At 57.0% G+C, this 17,186-nt stretch overlaps 5 protein-coding genes across 5 annotated transcripts; 4 read left to right on the top strand and 1 right to left on the bottom strand.

Moving 5' to 3' along the window:
- Nucleotides 1-148: 148 nt before the first annotated feature.
- On the top strand, nt 149-3,922 carry PHYSODRAFT_337644 (hypothetical protein; the record flags this gene model as incomplete). Its single annotated transcript, XM_009535322.1, has 1 exon — nt 149-3,922. One exon carries the CDS (start codon nt 149-151, stop codon nt 3,920-3,922), a length of 3,774 nt encoding a protein of 1,257 aa, XP_009533617.1.
- Nucleotides 3,923-4,264: 342 nt separating this feature from the next.
- Nucleotides 4,265-5,012, top strand: PHYSODRAFT_337643 (hypothetical protein; the record flags this gene model as incomplete). Its single annotated transcript, XM_009535321.1, has 3 exons — nt 4,265-4,426; nt 4,500-4,685; nt 4,761-5,012. The coding sequence occupies 3 exons, from the start codon at nt 4,265-4,267 to the stop codon at nt 5,010-5,012; spliced, it is 600 nt and encodes a 199-aa protein (XP_009533616.1).
- A 553-nt stretch (nt 5,013-5,565) lies between these two features.
- PHYSODRAFT_519419 (hypothetical protein) lies at nt 5,566-11,799 on the top strand (the record flags this gene model as incomplete). The annotated part of the gene is made up of 4 exons (XM_009535320.1): nt 5,566-7,185; nt 8,299-8,433; nt 9,229-10,284; nt 10,447-11,799. 4 exons carry the CDS (start codon nt 5,566-5,568, stop codon nt 11,797-11,799), a joined length of 4,164 nt encoding a protein of 1,387 aa, XP_009533615.1.
- Nucleotides 11,800-12,254: 455 nt separating this feature from the next.
- Nucleotides 12,255-14,083, bottom strand: PHYSODRAFT_563719 (hypothetical protein; the record flags this gene model as incomplete). Its single annotated transcript, XM_009535319.1, has 2 exons — nt 12,255-12,917; nt 13,151-14,083. The coding sequence occupies 2 exons, from the start codon at nt 14,081-14,083 to the stop codon at nt 12,609-12,611; spliced, it is 1,242 nt and encodes a 413-aa protein (XP_009533614.1). The 3' UTR covers nt 12,255-12,608.
- A 2,785-nt stretch (nt 14,084-16,868) lies between these two features.
- Nucleotides 16,869-17,165, top strand: PHYSODRAFT_418385 (hypothetical protein; the record flags this gene model as incomplete). The annotated part of the gene is made up of 1 exon (XM_009535318.1): nt 16,869-17,165. A coding segment is annotated over one exon (297 nt), but the record flags the coding sequence as incomplete, so codon positions are not given.
- Nucleotides 17,166-17,186: the final 21 nt, after the last annotated feature.

The raw sequence follows: 17,186 nt of genomic DNA, 5'->3' as shown, positions 1-17,186 counted from the left end.
AGGCGAAGGAATAGTGGAATGATGCAAGTGCTTGACCCCCCCCCAACAAATAAAAAAAAAACTATGTTTAGCTCAAATGGTTTTAGACTGCTATCGCCTTTTGGGGAGACGAGCGCGTGAGTGTTCGTATAGTGCACTTCGAGTCGATATGAGCAGCACCGAGTTGCCCCGTAGGGCGGAGGAGCGCATCAAATGCTTCGTTGGGTTTCTAGAGCGTGTCCAGTATTATCTCGACGCGGTCGAAGGCGACGTCAAGACATCGGAATACATCACATGGATCTCGCAACTCTGCGCACCGACGTACGAGGACGTCGTGACTCTGACTGAGGATCCCGCAAACGTCTACACGCACCCGAGTTTCGTCCGCCTGCTCTACCGGGACGACATTTACAAGGACCTTCGCGACCGAAGTGTTCGACTAGTGGATGCGCTGGAAGCCCAAAGCCCCAGACCGGTAGTAAACGAGTTCCTCAACCACTTAACCGAGCTCTCTGCAGAGGATCGAGCCAGGAGCTTCCTCTTGCTGGCCTCAGAGATCCCGTCCAATGAGTCAGACCAGGAGGAGGACGAAGAGCGGATCGAGTGGCTAACCAGGATCGTTGCGAGCTTCACCACGTCTCCACGAGCTTTGCGGCCGCAGCTCCTTCTGGCAGCGTCGATTATCGGCCACACCCCCATGGTGACGCTGCTGCTAAGGGACATCGCTACCGACGACGATCCAGCCCCTAACATCGATGCGGTGGAAGCAGAGTGCCTGATTGAAGCAGCAGTCAATCAGCATTTCCAGATTGTGAAGGAGCTTCTGGCCGGCGGGAGGTTCTCGAACAGGAACGAGACGCGCTGGGACGCGGTAGTTCAGGCGCTGGAGGTGTCCTGCGCTAATAGAGCCGCTGACATCACGGACATTTTACTGCCGCACTACCTGTCGTACTGCTCGGTCATCTCGTCTTGCGGGGTGCACCACCCCCGCCTCCTCCGGTTAGCATTGTCGAATTGGCACTTTGAGATAGTGGAAATGTTGCTCGAATGCGACCCGCGAGGCACGCTTTGCAACATGATGGAGCTCATCGATACTCTGCGGGAGGAAGTGGCACAGTCTGCACAAGATAAACCGGCAGAAGCAGAAGCTGCGACGACGTCGGGGATGCTGTCGGTTGTTGTAGGAGAGGAGACCGACGACGACATGGGCGACTTGATTATGTGGGATGCAGCGGCACTGGCGCGCGGAGTCTCGTCGGGGAACACGACCCTGGTGAAATTCTTGGTGAATCACGTGGGCTTTAGTTCTGAGGCTCTTGAAGCAGCGTTGGAGACAGCTCGGGATGCTGGAAACTCAGAACTGGTTGAGATTATCTCGACGCCACTGCAGAAGATGACGGATCTGAACGTTGAACAGGAAGGAGAAGACAATGAGGAGGAAGGCGAAAATGAAGAGGGAGAAGACTACGAGCTAGACAACTCACCCAGCCCAGATGACTTGATCAATGATGAATCACCCGCGGTAGAGCAACTCCAGAAAGACCCCAACAGCGACGATGGCGAAGATGCTATCATTCTACCTGACCAGGAAGGTGGAGAAGAAGGAGGAGAACGTGAGGAGGAAGACGAGGAAAAAGACGATAAACTAAATGGCTCGTCCTGCCCTGACGACTCGATTGACGGTGAACCACACGCGGTGGCCCAGGCAGACAGCGGCGAGCAGCTCCAGACTGGATACCAAGACCCAACTGGTGGGGATGGCGATGATGCTACCATTTTACCTGAAGTCTCCTCAGACGCTCCTTCAGCAGAAAAGTGGATGGCAGTACGCGCAACAAGCTTCAAGGAAATGGAGCAGATGATAGCTACAGCAACGCAATCTGCAGTAGCCACTGCCCATGACGGTATGCTACGTTATTCCACTAACGACGAGGAGATAGCTGCGGAGCGTACCGAGGACAATGTATTGGATCATTCTGCGGAGGTTGATACAGCAGCAGAGACGAAGGATGAATTGTTGGGGCATTCCACGGAAGCCCAGGAAGTGGAGGCAGATGACACTTTGACGGGTCTACAATCTTCTGGTGACACTCAGCTCGCAGCAAAAATGGTTTTACTGCGTCAATTTTCCAGCAACACTGTCGATCTTGTGATGAGTGAAGGGCTGGCGGCGATGCACCATGAGGCAAAGGAGCAGACTGACACTTGGTCAGCAAAACAGAGTGAGCCCTTGCTTACCCGTGACGAGAGTGCATATCAGCCAGCGATCACTCCCGATGTGAGCGATGTTGTTGGCGGCGAGCCACCGAACGAGGATGCCGCCGTCGAAACCCCTGAAGCTGAGAGTTTTAAAGCCGTATCTACTATTGTTGGTGAAAGCATACCAATGAGTCGAGTTGGCAGCGAGGAAGGCGTTGCCTTGGCTGAGAGACAGAGCTCTGATGACCGAGAAATTGTTCCTTGCGAGAGCCCCGCTGGCACCACCGATACCGCTGTGATCGATGAAGGTGTCGTATCACAAGCAGCCACTGATGTGACTGGCGACAATTTGCCGATAGATCAGGGTAATCGCTCAGATTCGGTCGATAGTCCATGCGGCATCTTTGGAGAGACAGAAGCACCGGTTCTTGAAAGCTCGCCCATTCCAGTGTTCCCGCCTTCGATATTGATCCCAGCGCCCGAGCTTCAGGGCACTACTATGGAACTCGAGACAACTAGCGATAAGCTAGAACCGACCTACTCTCGGGGAGCTGACAAGGATACGGAAACCCCTGCCGCTCGATCTCGACGATTTAAGTCCGAGGTTGTTACTTCTCCAGTCCGAACCCCCGTGGCGAGTCCTACTCGAAGCACAATAATTTGCCCGGTTCAGTGGGTAGAGCGCGCCGCTGAAACCTCGGAGAGCTCTGATCTCGATGTCACCTCTTCAGCCCCTCTACACGAGGGAGATCGAGTGGAGGTTCACTACAAAGGGAGGCCCTTCTTGTTCCCAGGTGTCGTCATTTTTTGCCACGCAAGCGGCGTCTACGATATCGTGTATGAAGATGGAGAGGAAGAAACCTGCGTAGCTCGCGAGCTGATTCAGCTGGTCGAATCTTCGCAAAAACAACCTAACGATTCCAATGTGGAGGAAGACAGCGCGGCAGATCCAGAGGCTGTAATACATGACATGCTAGTAGATGTCGACGGAGCGTCCGAGCCAGCCTCGCCCAATGATGACTCTCTTGAACACAGTACTTGTAAAGGAGACGATGAAGGCAGCAGCTCCGCCGTGATCCCGACAACCAGTGCTGTGAACTACCAACTGAATGCAGACGATGGCAGCAATGATAAAGTTGAGCAAGACGGATCAAATTTCAGCGGTGAATCAGGTTTCGATCGGCAGTGTCAAGGTGCACAACTAAAGCAAGCACTGAATTCGCCCGGTGATGACGAGCCTACTAGAATCGTTGACAAAATGCTAGGACCTGAGCCCAACGCAAGTCATGGCTTTGCTGTTTCGACACCAGCTTCAATTGCACATAGTGGGTCGTCAGTATCGGAAACTGATCATCAGGAGATCGAGGATAATGTCGTGGAGGTTGAGCATTTACCTGAGATCCCCAGCGTCATTGTGCCGAGTACAGCCCCAACGATATCCGGGAAAGAAATTATGAACGAGATCCGACTTGCATCAGCGGCATCGGGAAGGAGTTCACGCGACAGGGGCTTGTCTTTCGCTTCTCAGCGCTCTCGGTGTCGTACCGCCGACGCCGTCACCTCCGAGGACGTGGCCGAGTGGAAAAACGTCGACTTGCTCTTAAACCGCAAACGTCGATTATTCCAGACTCAAACAGGGAGCATCGAGAGCATCAAAGTGCCGTGGGGTGAGGAGTTTGCCACGATCCAGTCCCTAAAACGGTTTGCAGCCCAACACCCGGATGTCCTCCGTGCCCACATGTAAGCTTTGGCAACCAATGGATGTTTTTTTTCTACTATAAGAACTAACAACTTACCCGCATTTACCAATAGTGAGACTCAGCTTCGAGAGCTGGAAGGCCCTCTAGCAAGCACAAGCCCCAGGAAGCCGCGCTCTCCGAGATCAAGAAACACCTCCGCGCATTCGGGAGCTGGCCAGGCGCGGGGGTCGTTGCTGCTGATAAAAGATTTGGCTTTTTTGTTACAGCAACGCCTGGCTCCCTTCTTTGGTGCGTCATGACTCAGCGTGCGTTGGTGACTCGTACAAACTCGATATCCCCCTCACACTATCGACTGTGTTTGCTCAGATACCATCGTACCCGTCGTTATGCCCACCGTCTTCCACTCAGAAAAACGGTTTTTGTGTGAGACGGCGACCGAAGTCCTGGACGCCATCATCCTGCACTGCAGTGGATGGAAGCTCGCGCTACTGTTCCTGCAGCTGGGAGACGATTATAGCAAGCACGAAGACCTGCGTCTGTACAACTTGGTAAGTGAATGGTTGATTATTACTCAATTCGCTGACAAACTTCCCTGACAAGCGTCTATTTGCTTCCACTCAGGCGTCCATCTACGTGGAAAAGTGCGTCCGCAACTGGAGCAAGTCCGAGTTCAGCAGTCTATCGACCCACTCGTCGCAGTCGTCGACTCAGTTGCTCACACTGCTGGCCAAGATGGTAACGTCCAAGACGGCGCCCGTGCGGCTATCGGCGCAGAAAACTTTCAGGCATCTACGCGATGAACTCGGGGTGAGTTTCCAGCTTGATACTCTGCGCAAATCCTTTCGTTGGTGCTAACCTTACTGGTCTATTAAATACGCTCAGAGGCGCGATTTTGAGTCCGTACTACGAACGCACTTGCCCCCCGACCTCGAGCGTCTCGTCCTGAAGGAGTGCGGAGGGACTTCAGCAGCAGCAGGATCCGGTCGCAAAAACTCCAAGAGACAGCACGAACGCGGAGGCGAGACGCAGCCAAGTGCTGCTGCTACTAGCCACACCATTGTACAGAACAGCCCCAGCATCTTGCAGCGCATGCTGCTGCACCGGCAAAACCGCGTGCTACCAACGCAGACTTGAAGACCATTTCCGAGAACTTCGGCACCTAAGTTGTCATCCAGGTTAACTTGTAGCAATAGCATCGGCACACAAGCGACTAGTGAACGACGCCTGTGCATGGCGAAATCTTTAGGGGTTTCGACTTTGAAACAGTGGATCGCCATTCCCCTCCTCCAACCCTCAATAAGCGGTTCAGCGCCCAAATCGGTACATTGTACCTTCCAATCACTACTAACTAGGGGTAAATAAAAATAATCGAGCAGTTTCTCTTTTCTCGTCTCCAACGCGCCCCCTTAGACGGTCATGAAGAGGAGAAGATCGCTTTCTAATGCCTCTCAGACTCCGATATCTGAGGCGTTTCCACGCTGGAAGGCAGGCAAAGCGACGCGCCTCCTCCTACCCGTCGGCCATGAAGATCGCTCGCGTCTCTAAGTCTCCCGGGTTCCGCCGTCGTAGCGCTCACTCATATCTCCATTCCGCAATTTGCCTCGAGCGTGCTCTGCCCCTCACTCTTCGACCAAGCCCCTGCCTACCTGCATTCCACTCCAGTTAGTCTCGTCCTTGGTTCCGAATCATGCGCGCCTTCGCCCTGCTGAGCGCGTTCGCGGCCGTGCTGGCGGCGCCGGCGGCTTCCAAGCGCCATCATGGCAACGCGACGATTGGCGGCCGCGGTGACCTCATGACCCTCGCCACCTCCGACCACTGGCCGTGCGCCGTGTCGGAGTCTTACAAGCTCACGGTGACCGCGTCCAAGTGCTTCACGACCACGGAGCTGTCCAAGCTCTACTCGGCCACGTGGCCCGTGTCCAACGCCAAGTTCGACTCGAGCAAGTTCTCCATCAAGTTCGAGTCGTGCCCCTCCAGCTACGGCGACGATGACGACGAAGCGGCCCCGGCGGTGGCCGCGCCGCTCGCGCGCCCGCCTCAGATCGAGATCCTCAAGGGCAAGACCAAGTCCTCCGTGGCCGGAGCCATCGTGATCCGCGTGTGTGCGGCCCGGGACTGCGCCGTGCTGGACTCGGACATCGTCATCACCAACATCAACAAGATGAGCTCGGCGCTGACTCAATCCGTGCGCAACCGCGTGGACTGCCCCACGCCCGTGCACGGCGTCTCGTGCCGCGAGAAGAACCAGTGCCAGTGCTTGTGCCCCGAGGGGCTCTCGAACATCAACGGTGTGTGCTCGTGCCCGACCGGTATGACGCTCGAGGACGGCGAGTGCAAGTGCCCCGGCTTCCAAGTTGAGATTGCCCCAGGCGTGTGCGGCTGCTCCGGCGGCCGACAGCTCGTCAACGGAGTCTGCAAGTGCACGGGCGGCCAGGAGCTCGTCGGCGGCTCGTGTGCCTGCACGTGCGGCCAGGAGCTCGTGAACGGCGTCTGCACGTGTCCTGGCGGCCAAAAGCTCGTCGGGGACAAGTGCATGTGCACTGGCGGCCAGACAATGGTCAACGACGTATGCGCGTGCACTGGGGGTCAAACCCTCGTGGACGGAGTGTGCGCGTGTACCGGCGGCCAAAAGCTCGTGGACGGCGTTTGCACTTGTACCGGCGGCCGCTCACTGGTGGACGGCGTGTGTGCGTGCACTGGCGGGCAGTTGTTCGCCAACGACGTGTGCGCGTGCCCCGCGCTCATGTCGCTCAAGAACGGCGAGTGCTCCTGCGATGGAGGCCGAGCTGAGGTGAGGCCCGATGTCTGTGAGTGCACGGGTGGCCAAGAGATCGCCAACGGAGAGTGCGCGTGCACTGGAGGACAGACGCTCGTCGACGGCGTGTGCAGATGTCCGTCGCTCATGTCGCTCGAGCACGGCGTTTGCACGTGCGACGGCGGACGGACCGAAGTTAGCACTGGCGTGTGTGAGTGCACCGGCGGCCAAGAGATCGTGGACGGAGAGTGCGCGTGCACTGGAGGACAATTGTTCGAGGACGGCGAGTGCTCGTGTCCAGCGTTGATGTCACTAGTGGGCGGCTCCTGCACCTGCGACGGTGGCCGGACTGAAGTTAGTACGGGCGTGTGCGAGTGCACTGGTGGCCAAGAGATCGTCGATGGTGCCTGCACGTGCACGGGTGGCCAGTCACTGACCAACGGAGAGTGTACGTGCCCCACCAACCAGATTCTGGTCGACGGCGTTTGCTCGTGCCACAGTCAGCAGGCGCTGGATGGTGACGTTTGTGTTTGCACTGGTGGCCAAACGGAAGTCCGACCTGGTGAGTGTGAGTGCACTGGCGGCCAGTCTCTCGAAGACGGCGTCTGCACATGCCCTCAGTATATGGCGCTCGTGGACGGAGTCTGCGTCTGCACCGGTGACCGAGTTGAGGTCCAAACCGGAGTGTGCGAATGTACCGGCGGCAAGGAGATCGTGAACGACGTGTGCGCTTGCACCGGTGGACAAGTGTTCGAGAACGGCGCTTGTGCATGCCCGACGCTGATGTCTCTTATCGGTGGCGTGTGCACGTGTGAGGGCGGTCGAAGTGAAGTATCTGCTGGTGTGTGCGAGTGCACTGGTGGCAAGGAAATCGTCAACGGAGAGTGCGCGTGTACTGGTGGTCAAGTATTTGAGAACGGTGCATGCACTTGTCCCTCGCTTATGTCACTCGTAGACGGCGTCTGCACGTGTGACGGCGGCAGAACGGAAGTTAACCCCGGTATCTGCGAGTGCACTGGCGGCAAGGAGATCGTGGACGGAGAGTGCGCGTGCACCGGTGGGCAGTTGTTCGAGAACGGAGCATGTACGTGCCCGGCCTTGATGTCGCTTGTCAACGGCGTCTGCACTTGCGACGGCGGTAGAACCGAGGTGTCTACTGGCGTGTGTGAGTGCACTGGTGGCAAGGAAATCGTGGACGGAGAGTGCGCGTGCACCGGTGGACAAGTGGTTGTGAACGGAGAGTGCGCATGTCCCTCGCTTATGTCACTAGTGAGCGGCGTCTGCACTTGTGATGGCGGTCGAACTGAAGTGTCTGCCGGTGTATGCGAGTGCACTGGCGGCAAGGAGATCGTCGCCGGGGAGTGCGCGTGTACCGGTGGCCAAGTGTTTGAGAACGGTGCGTGCACATGCCCGTCCTTAATGTCTCTCGTGGGCGGTGTTTGTACCTGCGACGGCGGGCGAAGTGAAGTATCTACTGGTGTGTGCGAGTGCACCGGCGGTAAGGAAATCGTGGATGGATCTTGTGCTTGCACCGGTGGGCAGTTGTTCGAGAATGGCGCGTGCACATGTCCTCAGTATATGTCGCTGGTGGGCGGCGCCTGCAGCTGTGACGGTGGTCGGACTGAAGTGTCTACTGGGGTGTGCGAGTGCACTGGTGGCCAAGAGATCGTCGATGGTTCCTGCACATGCACTGGTGGCCAGTCACTTACCAACGGAGAGTGTACGTGCCCCACCAACCAGATTCTGGTCGACGGCGTTTGCTCGTGCCCGACTCAGCAGGTGCTGGACGATGATACCTGTGTTTGCACTGGTGGGCAAACGGAGGTCCGACCTGGTGAGTGTGAGTGCACTGGCGGCCAGTCTCTCGAAGACGGTGTGTGCACATGCCCTCAGTATATGGCGCTCGTGGACGGAGTCTGCGTTTGCACCGGTGGCCGGGCCGAGGTTGATACCGGTGTGTGCGAGTGCAACGGCGGCCAAGAGATCGTGGATGATGTGTGTGCTTGCACCGGTGGGCAATTGCTCGTGAACGGCGCGTGTACGTGCCCGACGCTGATGTCGCTGGTTGGCGGCACTTGTACTTGCGACGGCGGACGAACTGAAGTAAAACCCGGTATCTGCGAGTGCACTGGCGGTAAGGAACTCGTGGAGGGAGAGTGTGCGTGCACTGGTGGGCAGTTGTTTGAGAATGGCGCGTGCACCTGTCCGTCGTTGATGTCGCTGGTTGGCGGCACTTGTACTTGCGACGGCAAACGAACTGAAGTAGACCCCGGTATCTGCGAGTGCACTGGTGGCAAGGAGATCGTGGCTGGAGAATGTGCGTGCACCGGCGGCCAGGTGTTTGAGAACGGAGCATGCACATGCCCGGCCTTGATGTCGCTCGTCAATGGTGTGTGCACTTGCGACGGCGGCAGAACCGAAGTCTCTGCTGGTGTGTGTGAATGCACCGGTGGCAAGGAACTCGTGGATGGAGAATGCGCGTGCACCGGCGGCCAGTTGTTTGTCGATGATGCGTGCACATGTCCGGCGTATATGTCGCTCGTGGGCGGCGTTTGCACTTGTGACGGCGGCCGGACGGAAGTCAGACCTGGCGAGTGTGCGTGTACCGGCGGCCAGGCAGTCGTGGACGGCGTTTGTGCATGCGTCGGTGGGCAGCATCTTCTCGACAGCGAATGCGTATGCCCATCCTTCATGTCGTTTGCCGACAACGTGTGCTCCTGCGATGGAGGTCGAACTGAAGTCGCCCCTGGTGACTGCCAGTGCACCGGCGGTCAGTCGATCGTGGGCGACGTCTGTGCTTGCACCGGTGGACAGACCCTTGAGGATGGCGAGTGCACATGTCCGGCGCTGATGTCACTCGTGAATGGAGTTTGCACTTGCGACGGTGGTCGAACGGAAGTCTCTGCTGGTGTGTGCCAATGCATCGGTGGCCAGGAGCTCGTCGATGGTGAATGCAAGTGCCCGCCGTACCAGTCGCTCGTGAACGGTGTCTGCTCGTGCCCCGAGGGAGAGCACGCTGAGGACGGCGTGTGTGTGCCTACGTGCTACTGGAAGGAGAACAACGCCGGTATCGCATGCGCATGGACCGACCCAGAGAAGGACTACCTGACGCTCAAGGAGGACTGCAAGGTCCACGCCCCCGTGCCCAAGGACAGCTACGTAAACGACGGACGCAACAACGAGAACGACGCAACTAAGGTTGACCCGGTGGTGTCGATCACCGCAACCAGAGAGGGCGATCTCGTCGGCGTGACCCACAAGGCGTCGTGGAAGGACTTCGCGCTCACCCCTGAGAATCTCGAGAACGAGGTCACCTTCAGCTCATTCGGTGTCTTTGACTTGTCGCTGACTGCGACGAACTACCGCTACCCTGCTTCATGCACGGGCTGCATCGCCATTGTCGACGACTTCCCGCCCACCGCCAAGGACCAGTGCAAGACGACTGATGAGCAAGACACGCCGGCGCTGTACTCCACGGACAACCTTGAGGCGGCGATTGCGGAGGAGGCAACGTTCGCGGCCTTCCACAGCGCTGACAATGTCGTTAACAATGGTGAGTATGACGCCGTCACGGGTGCGAACGAGCGTTGCGACGAGAGCTCCGCCTCAATGCAGGACTTCTTCGCGTCGTCTCCGTCGCAGTTGGCGTCTGTCGGTACCACGTGCTTCGACAACGACTTCGTGACCAATCTGCTGGATGGTGTGCCGAGCGCGAGCCCGCTCTCGCTCACGGACCTGGAGAGGAACACGCTGCAGTGCACTCGTTGCTGCTCCAAGTCGATCACGCTTCAGGAATACTACTACGCCTACCAGTGCGGCACGGCTGCCGAAGAGACCGAGAAGAAGACCGCCACGTCGGACTCGTGCGCGTTCAGCTACTGCCTCCAGATGCCCGCTTCGAGTCTCGTCACGGTCACGGCCGGCATCACGGAGGTCGCCAATGAGAAGACGACGGCGACCATCGCTGGACTTCCCACCGCCATTACGCCTGGCCCCAAGGACATTCACCACAGCATTACGTGCACGTCGTTCAGCCAGGGCTGCGAGTACACTCCGACGCTGGGAGAGCTCTACGAACACTCGTCCGACTGGGGCGTGTCGGTGCCCGACACCTACGACGTCGACGACTACGTGTTCTGGCGTTACACTGTGGGCATCGAGTCCTGGACCTCGTGGGACGATAGCGCGGTGCTGACATTCACTGAGCCCTCGACGGAGGTGTATGTGGAGGCCTGGACGCACTGCGGCCGGGTGCTCGCAGACTCCTTCACGGTGGTGCTGCACCCTCACAGCCTGCGCAATATCTGCTCGGGCTTCAACGGCTTGTGGTCGGAGCTCACTGCGTACCCACGTACTGTCGAGTCGCACATCTGCGCGTACCCCGACAGCGACTTCGTGCTGATGCAGTTCGCGTACGACAACGAGCTTCACTCGGGTCTGACCCACGACGAGGGCACGGTTCAGGGCAAGTACACGGACGTCAAGTGCTACGTGACGCTGGCCGAGTCGGGAGCTGTGAAATCCGTCACAGAGGGTCAAGTGCCGTTGTCATGGACCCCGGGAGCTAATGGCCACTTCCAAGTGTCCAAGGAGCTGGCGCTCGAGCTGGTGCACGACGCGGAGACCTCTGAAAACACGGACGTCCAGGTCAAGTGCGACTTCACCTTCACGTTCTTCGATGGCTCCGAGAAGGTCGAGACGTGCCCGCACTCGTTCACGATCACCGCGTGCGATCGGCCGGTGGTCGAGACCTACGGCGAAGAGGAGGTGTGCAAGGCTGGCGAGTGTCTGTCGCCCTCGGGAACGCCCGGGCCGTTCGAGGCCTGCCTGGGAAGCGTCTTCACGACTGTGAACTCGGTGACCCAGGAGAAGACACTGGCAGGCGAGTGCTGTGCCGAGTGCAGCACGACGCTGGCCTGCGAGCCGCTGCCTGAATCAAGCGAGACTGATGGCGTGCAGCGCTGTGTGCCGGCGACCGCGCGTGAGCTTCTGGTGATGGCGTTGCGGGGCGAGACCGAGTGGAAACAGGCCACATCGACGCCGTCGGTGCTTGTGGCGTTCTTGGGCGTGACGGCTCTGGTCGCTGGCGTGACGCTGGTGGTCGTCAAGCGCCGGAACGCGCGTGCTCCGGTCGTGGACGATGCCTACTACCCGCTCCTCGGCTGAGACCAGGAACCCCCGCTCACTTTGGCGTGTTCATTTCCTTTCCCTTTGCTTCAGTAGTTCCTGCTATGATAGTCGTGTTACTACTTGTGCTTCAATGCAGATCTTCACACACATAATCCAAAACTCACTTTTTCGTCAAAATAGGTACACAGCCAGCAGTGGCCTGGGTCTCCAACGTTTTATCCTTATCTACCGGCGCACTGGAACTCACTTCAGTATTTGTACAAACTATCGGTGTGTATTTTCAATCGCATTACAGACAACGACTTACAAAGCCGGCAGACACGAAAAGCCGGCAGACGAAGTCAAGCAAAGCTTAGCATGAGCAAACCAGCCAATCAGATTCAATCAAATGACTTCATCTTTGTATACCATCTGGTTTTGTGTACTTTATATGCTTTCTTTGTGTACTTTATGCAACACACCGTGTGTTTTATGACAGTTTTTACAGATTTGACGGGAGGGAATTTATCGTTGTTTTTATATAGGAGGATGGCATTACTGTAAGCATGCCGGCTTTGTAAGTCGTTGTCTGTACCGCTCTTGATGGAGCTGCAACATCCTTCGTACATGCTTGGATTACATGCTGCAGAGGTCCGAGCTACGTCGACGCGAGATATGAGTGGCAAAACTGTCCCATTACCGTACTCAACCTGCTATGCGGAGACTTCAATTTGACGTGGTAGCCGAGTCGATTCGAGTCCAATGGCGCGCTGAACACCGGGGCGCGATTTCTGGACCCTACACCGCGCATCGAATCTCGGCGCCTCAGCTCTGCTGAACTGGCCTACATGGCCAGACAGCCACCACTAGAACTCGCGCGCCAGTACTGAACTCTGCAGCGAGGTGTGGTCAAAGTTGGCTGTGTGGAACGAGTTGAGGCTCAGCGCGCGCTTGCGCACGGGCGCCTCGTCGTCGCAGTCGCGGTGCTGGTACGTCGGCTGCTGCGTGGCCGAGAAGGGGCGATGCCCCAGGCCTCCGCTGTCGTCGCTGCTGTTGTTGTCCGGCAGCGCGCTGCGGTTGATGGCCAGCGAGCACAAGCTGCAGATTGTGAGCTTCATCTTGCCCACCACGGGGATGTCCGCGTTGATAGTTAGTTTACAGCGGCCGCAAATGACCTGCACGCACACAAAAGACAAGGCAGCAAAGAGCAAACACACAAAGCGTTGCGTTAATAAAGACCCAACGCCCCAAACAAGCTCAGAGCCGTGAGGAGGCACAGCAGCAGCAACAACAAGCCCAGCCGAAGTTGCGTCGCCTCAGCTGTCGCCACCGCGCTGTAGCCGTCCTCCTCGCTCGACACCGCCACTCTCCTCCTCCTCCTCCTCCTCCGTCTCCGTCGTCTTCGTACCTCGCCGCATTTCTGACAGTTGTATCTCCTCTTGAACGTGCCAATGTCGTCCACGCAAACAAAGCACGTCTTGACCTTCCCCGGGGCCATGAGCTGGCTGCGGCGCGCGAACGTCTGGTTGGCCACGCGCTTCATGCTGACGTACTTCTTGAGGTGCTCGAGGCTCATGAGCCGCTGGCGCAGGCCCTTGGCCGCCACCCACTGCGGCACGTTGCCCTTGAGGTCCGTGTACACGGCCTGCACGAGGTCGAGCGTCTTGCGGTCGCGCTTGCTCTCGACGAAGACGATGCCCGAGCGGTACATGCTGCCGCGCACGAAGCCGTGCGACTTCTCCATGTCGGGGCAGCTCTTGATCTTGACCGAGTGCAGGCAGCGCGCGAAGCCGCGGCGGCCGTCGGGCAGCGTGAAGCGGCGCTGGATCTCGAGGTAGCAGAAGTCGCGGTTGCGCACGAGCACGTAGGGCGAGCGCACGGCCGACCAGCGGATGCCGATGAAGACGGTGCTCTCCTCGGGGCGGTAGGGCAGGATCTGGTAGAGCACGACCGAGTGCAGGATGTCGGGCGACAGCTTCTTCTCGAGCTGCATGTTGGAGTGCGCCATGTCCACCTCGTAGAGCTCCATGATCTCCTCGAGCGCGGCCTCGACCTGCGTGATGCCGCGGAAGTAGAACACGCCCCTCTTGCTCTCGGACTTGACCTTGACCTTCTCGACGCGCACGCTCTCCATCTGCTCCGTGTACTCCCACTTGAGGCCGTCCTGGAACTGCTCCTCGTCGCTGTCCAGCGTCGAGTCATGACTGCTGAAGGCCTCGCCCGCCGAGAAGCGCAGCAGATCGTCGCACGCGCGGTTGGCCTCGTGCGTGATCTGCTCCTGGCGAGAGGCCGACAGCGGCGGGCAGTGGAACTTCTTCCACTTGGGCTGCTTCGACTTCATCGCCGTATTCCGAGGGAATGAATTGAGACCGTGTCTGTGTATGCGGGCGAGAGGGACTCTGTCTCTGTGAGTGCAGCAGCTGGGACGGCCCGTTTCTATCTGGATAAAGGGCCGTTTTCCAGTGCTTTTTTACTCGATGATGAACATTGCTGCTGACAAGCTGGTCAAAGGAGTGTTCGGCGAACGATGCCCTTGGCGATAAATAATGGGGGCTTGTGTACGCGGAGGCTTTCGACGCTTGTGAAGGATTTCTTTCGCGGCGATGAAGCTGGTACATTGGGGACTGTGCTGGACACGATGCAGCTCAGCTTTTGTGTTTGACCAAGTCCTGGTGTCGCTGCAGGAAGTACGCACGCGACTCGTGGCGACGTAACTTAGGGTTGCTTCTTCACGTGCGAGTTCTCGACTTGCCGAAAGCACGTCGCGAACTGGCTCGTGCTGGTGTTGCGGGCGCAGCTTCCACAGTGCCAGTCGCAGTCTTGCTGTATTTGAATACATGTACTTATGTATCGCCGCGCTTTGGGCCACGTAGCATGCTACGTGTCCGCGGGCGGTAGACAGAAGCTCCGGCGCCGGCGCTGGTATTCTTGTTGCCGACAAATGCGGGGTGTATCTATCCAACAACAAATTGTTGGTAAATACCGCGGCGCGACTGCTGCTTCGACTTTCAACAACATTTCCAGCGGGTGTCCGACGGCTAATGCCAATTTGGAGCACGAAAAAACAAACGTCACTACTGTATTAGCCATTCAGCTCTGGAGGATGTTTGAGAAGAAAAATGTTTGCCATTAATTATTGTGCGTTTCATGTATTTTGGCGGAGAGGCTTAAATATTGACGATTTAGAGGACGACTTATGCGGGATCACGGTTCAGTGATTTGAAGGACGAATAGCCAGAAGCGCAACGAGTTAGGTATCGATGAAAAACAACGAATGGCGGTTGAACCATCCGCCATTCGTTTTTGCAACTCGCCAAGCTTGCGTTTTAGTTAGCTTTTCAATGGAGTATTTGAATGCAGCAACGAGAAAATCCTGCGCTATGCGCTGCACTATGGGGAATAGTTTTTACTCTCGAAGCGTCAAGTACTTCAGCATTCAGCAGTTTGGCTAGGTAAGTTGTGGACGTGACAGCTAATTCGCGCTTTGAGCAACGATTTGATCGCAATGCACAACGATTTGTGACACCGCGAAGATAAGACGAATAGAGTGCGCAAAATCCTTGAAAGCGACAATAGAAAGACCTGCTTAATATGATATAGATACATAATATCATTTGTACAAGGTCCTATCCAAAAGGATGCAGAACTCTTCAAGCAGTCATTCAGTAAGACTTTGATCCAAGAGGCATGGAGACTCTACGAGGCGTGTTCCCGACTGTGCCGACGGAGGCGCTGCTACGCGTGGTGCGTAGCGCTCCTCTCGATGCGCTATGACAGCCCCCTCAACACCTAGCTAAACACTCTTCTTGCCTGTCTGTTGCAGCTGGAGGTCTGCGACCAGAGCGTGGCGGTGGCGTCAACGTGGCTGCTGGAGAACGACTGGCAGGAGCTCATGCTCGACGAAGAACACGAAGAGGAAGAACAGGGGGAGCAACGACAGGAAGAAGAAGGCGACGACGATCAAGTTATAGAGGTTGCCGCTCCTGCTGCACCTGCATCTGCAGGCAACGTTGCAGCAACTGACGAGGCCAATGCGGACCAAAGTGCTGCTCAGCCCCCTCCGTTCCTGGTGCGACGATCCGCCGGGGCCTTTGGGTTCGAGCAGCAGTTTGACGAAGAAGAGGAGGACGAAGCGGCGGAGGAGGAAGAAGACGAGGATGAAGATGAGGACGAGATGTACGACGACTCTGGGGATGATATGGGGGCTAGAGTGGGCGTCGCGCCGCCTCTGGTGAAGAGGGTGAAGATCAGTAAGGGCGAGGGGAGGAAAGCTGGAGTCGACGACTTTTGGATCGCGTTTGATGACCAAGTGGTGATGAAGAGCATGATCGGTACGTTGAGTTGAGAGGGGGCTGTGTGTGGTGTGAGAGCTGACGTTTGTTTGCTTTTGGTGGGCAGAGCTGCTGAATACGACGCTGAGCAAGCTGGCGCATAGTAAAGTGGTGCTGTTGAATCAGCCTGCCAAGGAGCTGGACGAGGTGAGTTGGGTTGCAAGCGAGGTCGATGGTGGTTGAGTGGAGATTAATCTGATCATTGTGGCTACTTACTTACTTTATAGGCAGAGGCAATCGTCAAACTCCAATCGATAGTGCCTTCGGGTGAAATGGGCGGCAGGCCAGACGACGGTAGCCCGCTGTCACCTCGGAGTGGATGCAGTGAAAAGGGCGTTGCTCTATCGCGGCTCCTGAATCGAAGCAGCCCACGCGCAGCCATTCGCCAAGAGAGTTGGAGCTCCTCGGGATCACCCACAACTCCAGCTCCGGAGGCGCCGCTTGGCCAAAAACGAAAGAGGGTTGATGATTCTGACAAGTCTCCGCGTCAAGGTTTCTTTGTGCGTACTAGTCGGAGTTTTAGTTCAGCCTCAGCAAGGTATCTCACTGCTTGTTTGTGTCGTACCGTGGCAGGCCTACTTTTTCCCCGTGGGGGAATTGGATACGATCTGGCGCACGGTGATGCATGCCCATTTATTCAAAAGCCGGTTTGGAGAGACGATTGAATTCCACACCGCATGCAGTGGGCCGTACGTTCTAGCGCTGCAGCCTCTTCCACGAATTGATTTTTTCAGGGTATTAACCGGTGATGTTGCTGCCATTGTAAGGTTTAGCAAGAAAGATTTTGACGAACTGCTCCATATCCAAAGCTCGGCTGCATCGTCTCGTGCCGCATCTCTTGGACTTTCGCCTTTGGGAGTTCTGAAGTGCTGCTTAATTCTACCATGTTTGGCGGATGAGGAGGAAATCCTTCGTGTTGGAAAGAGCGTCCACAGTGTGCTGAAGGTGCAGGGGAACTTGTACTACCGAATTGGTGATAGCTTGGAAGACGCCAGCCTTGACCGTCCACGGGACGATCATTTCGAGTTGCGGTGTGACGACGAAAGACTGACGGAGGAGAAGTTTCGTCAGTTTGCGCGATATCGAGTCAAGGAAGAGGTAAGTGGTTCGTTA

This window comes from Phytophthora sojae (assembly GCF_000149755.1).
Source record: "Phytophthora sojae unplaced genomic scaffold PHYSOscaffold_8, whole genome shotgun sequence".
Classification (NCBI taxonomy): domain Eukaryota; phylum Oomycota; class Peronosporomycetes; order Peronosporales; family Peronosporaceae; genus Phytophthora; species Phytophthora sojae.
This window is presented reverse-complemented; position numbering and strand designations above follow the sequence as displayed.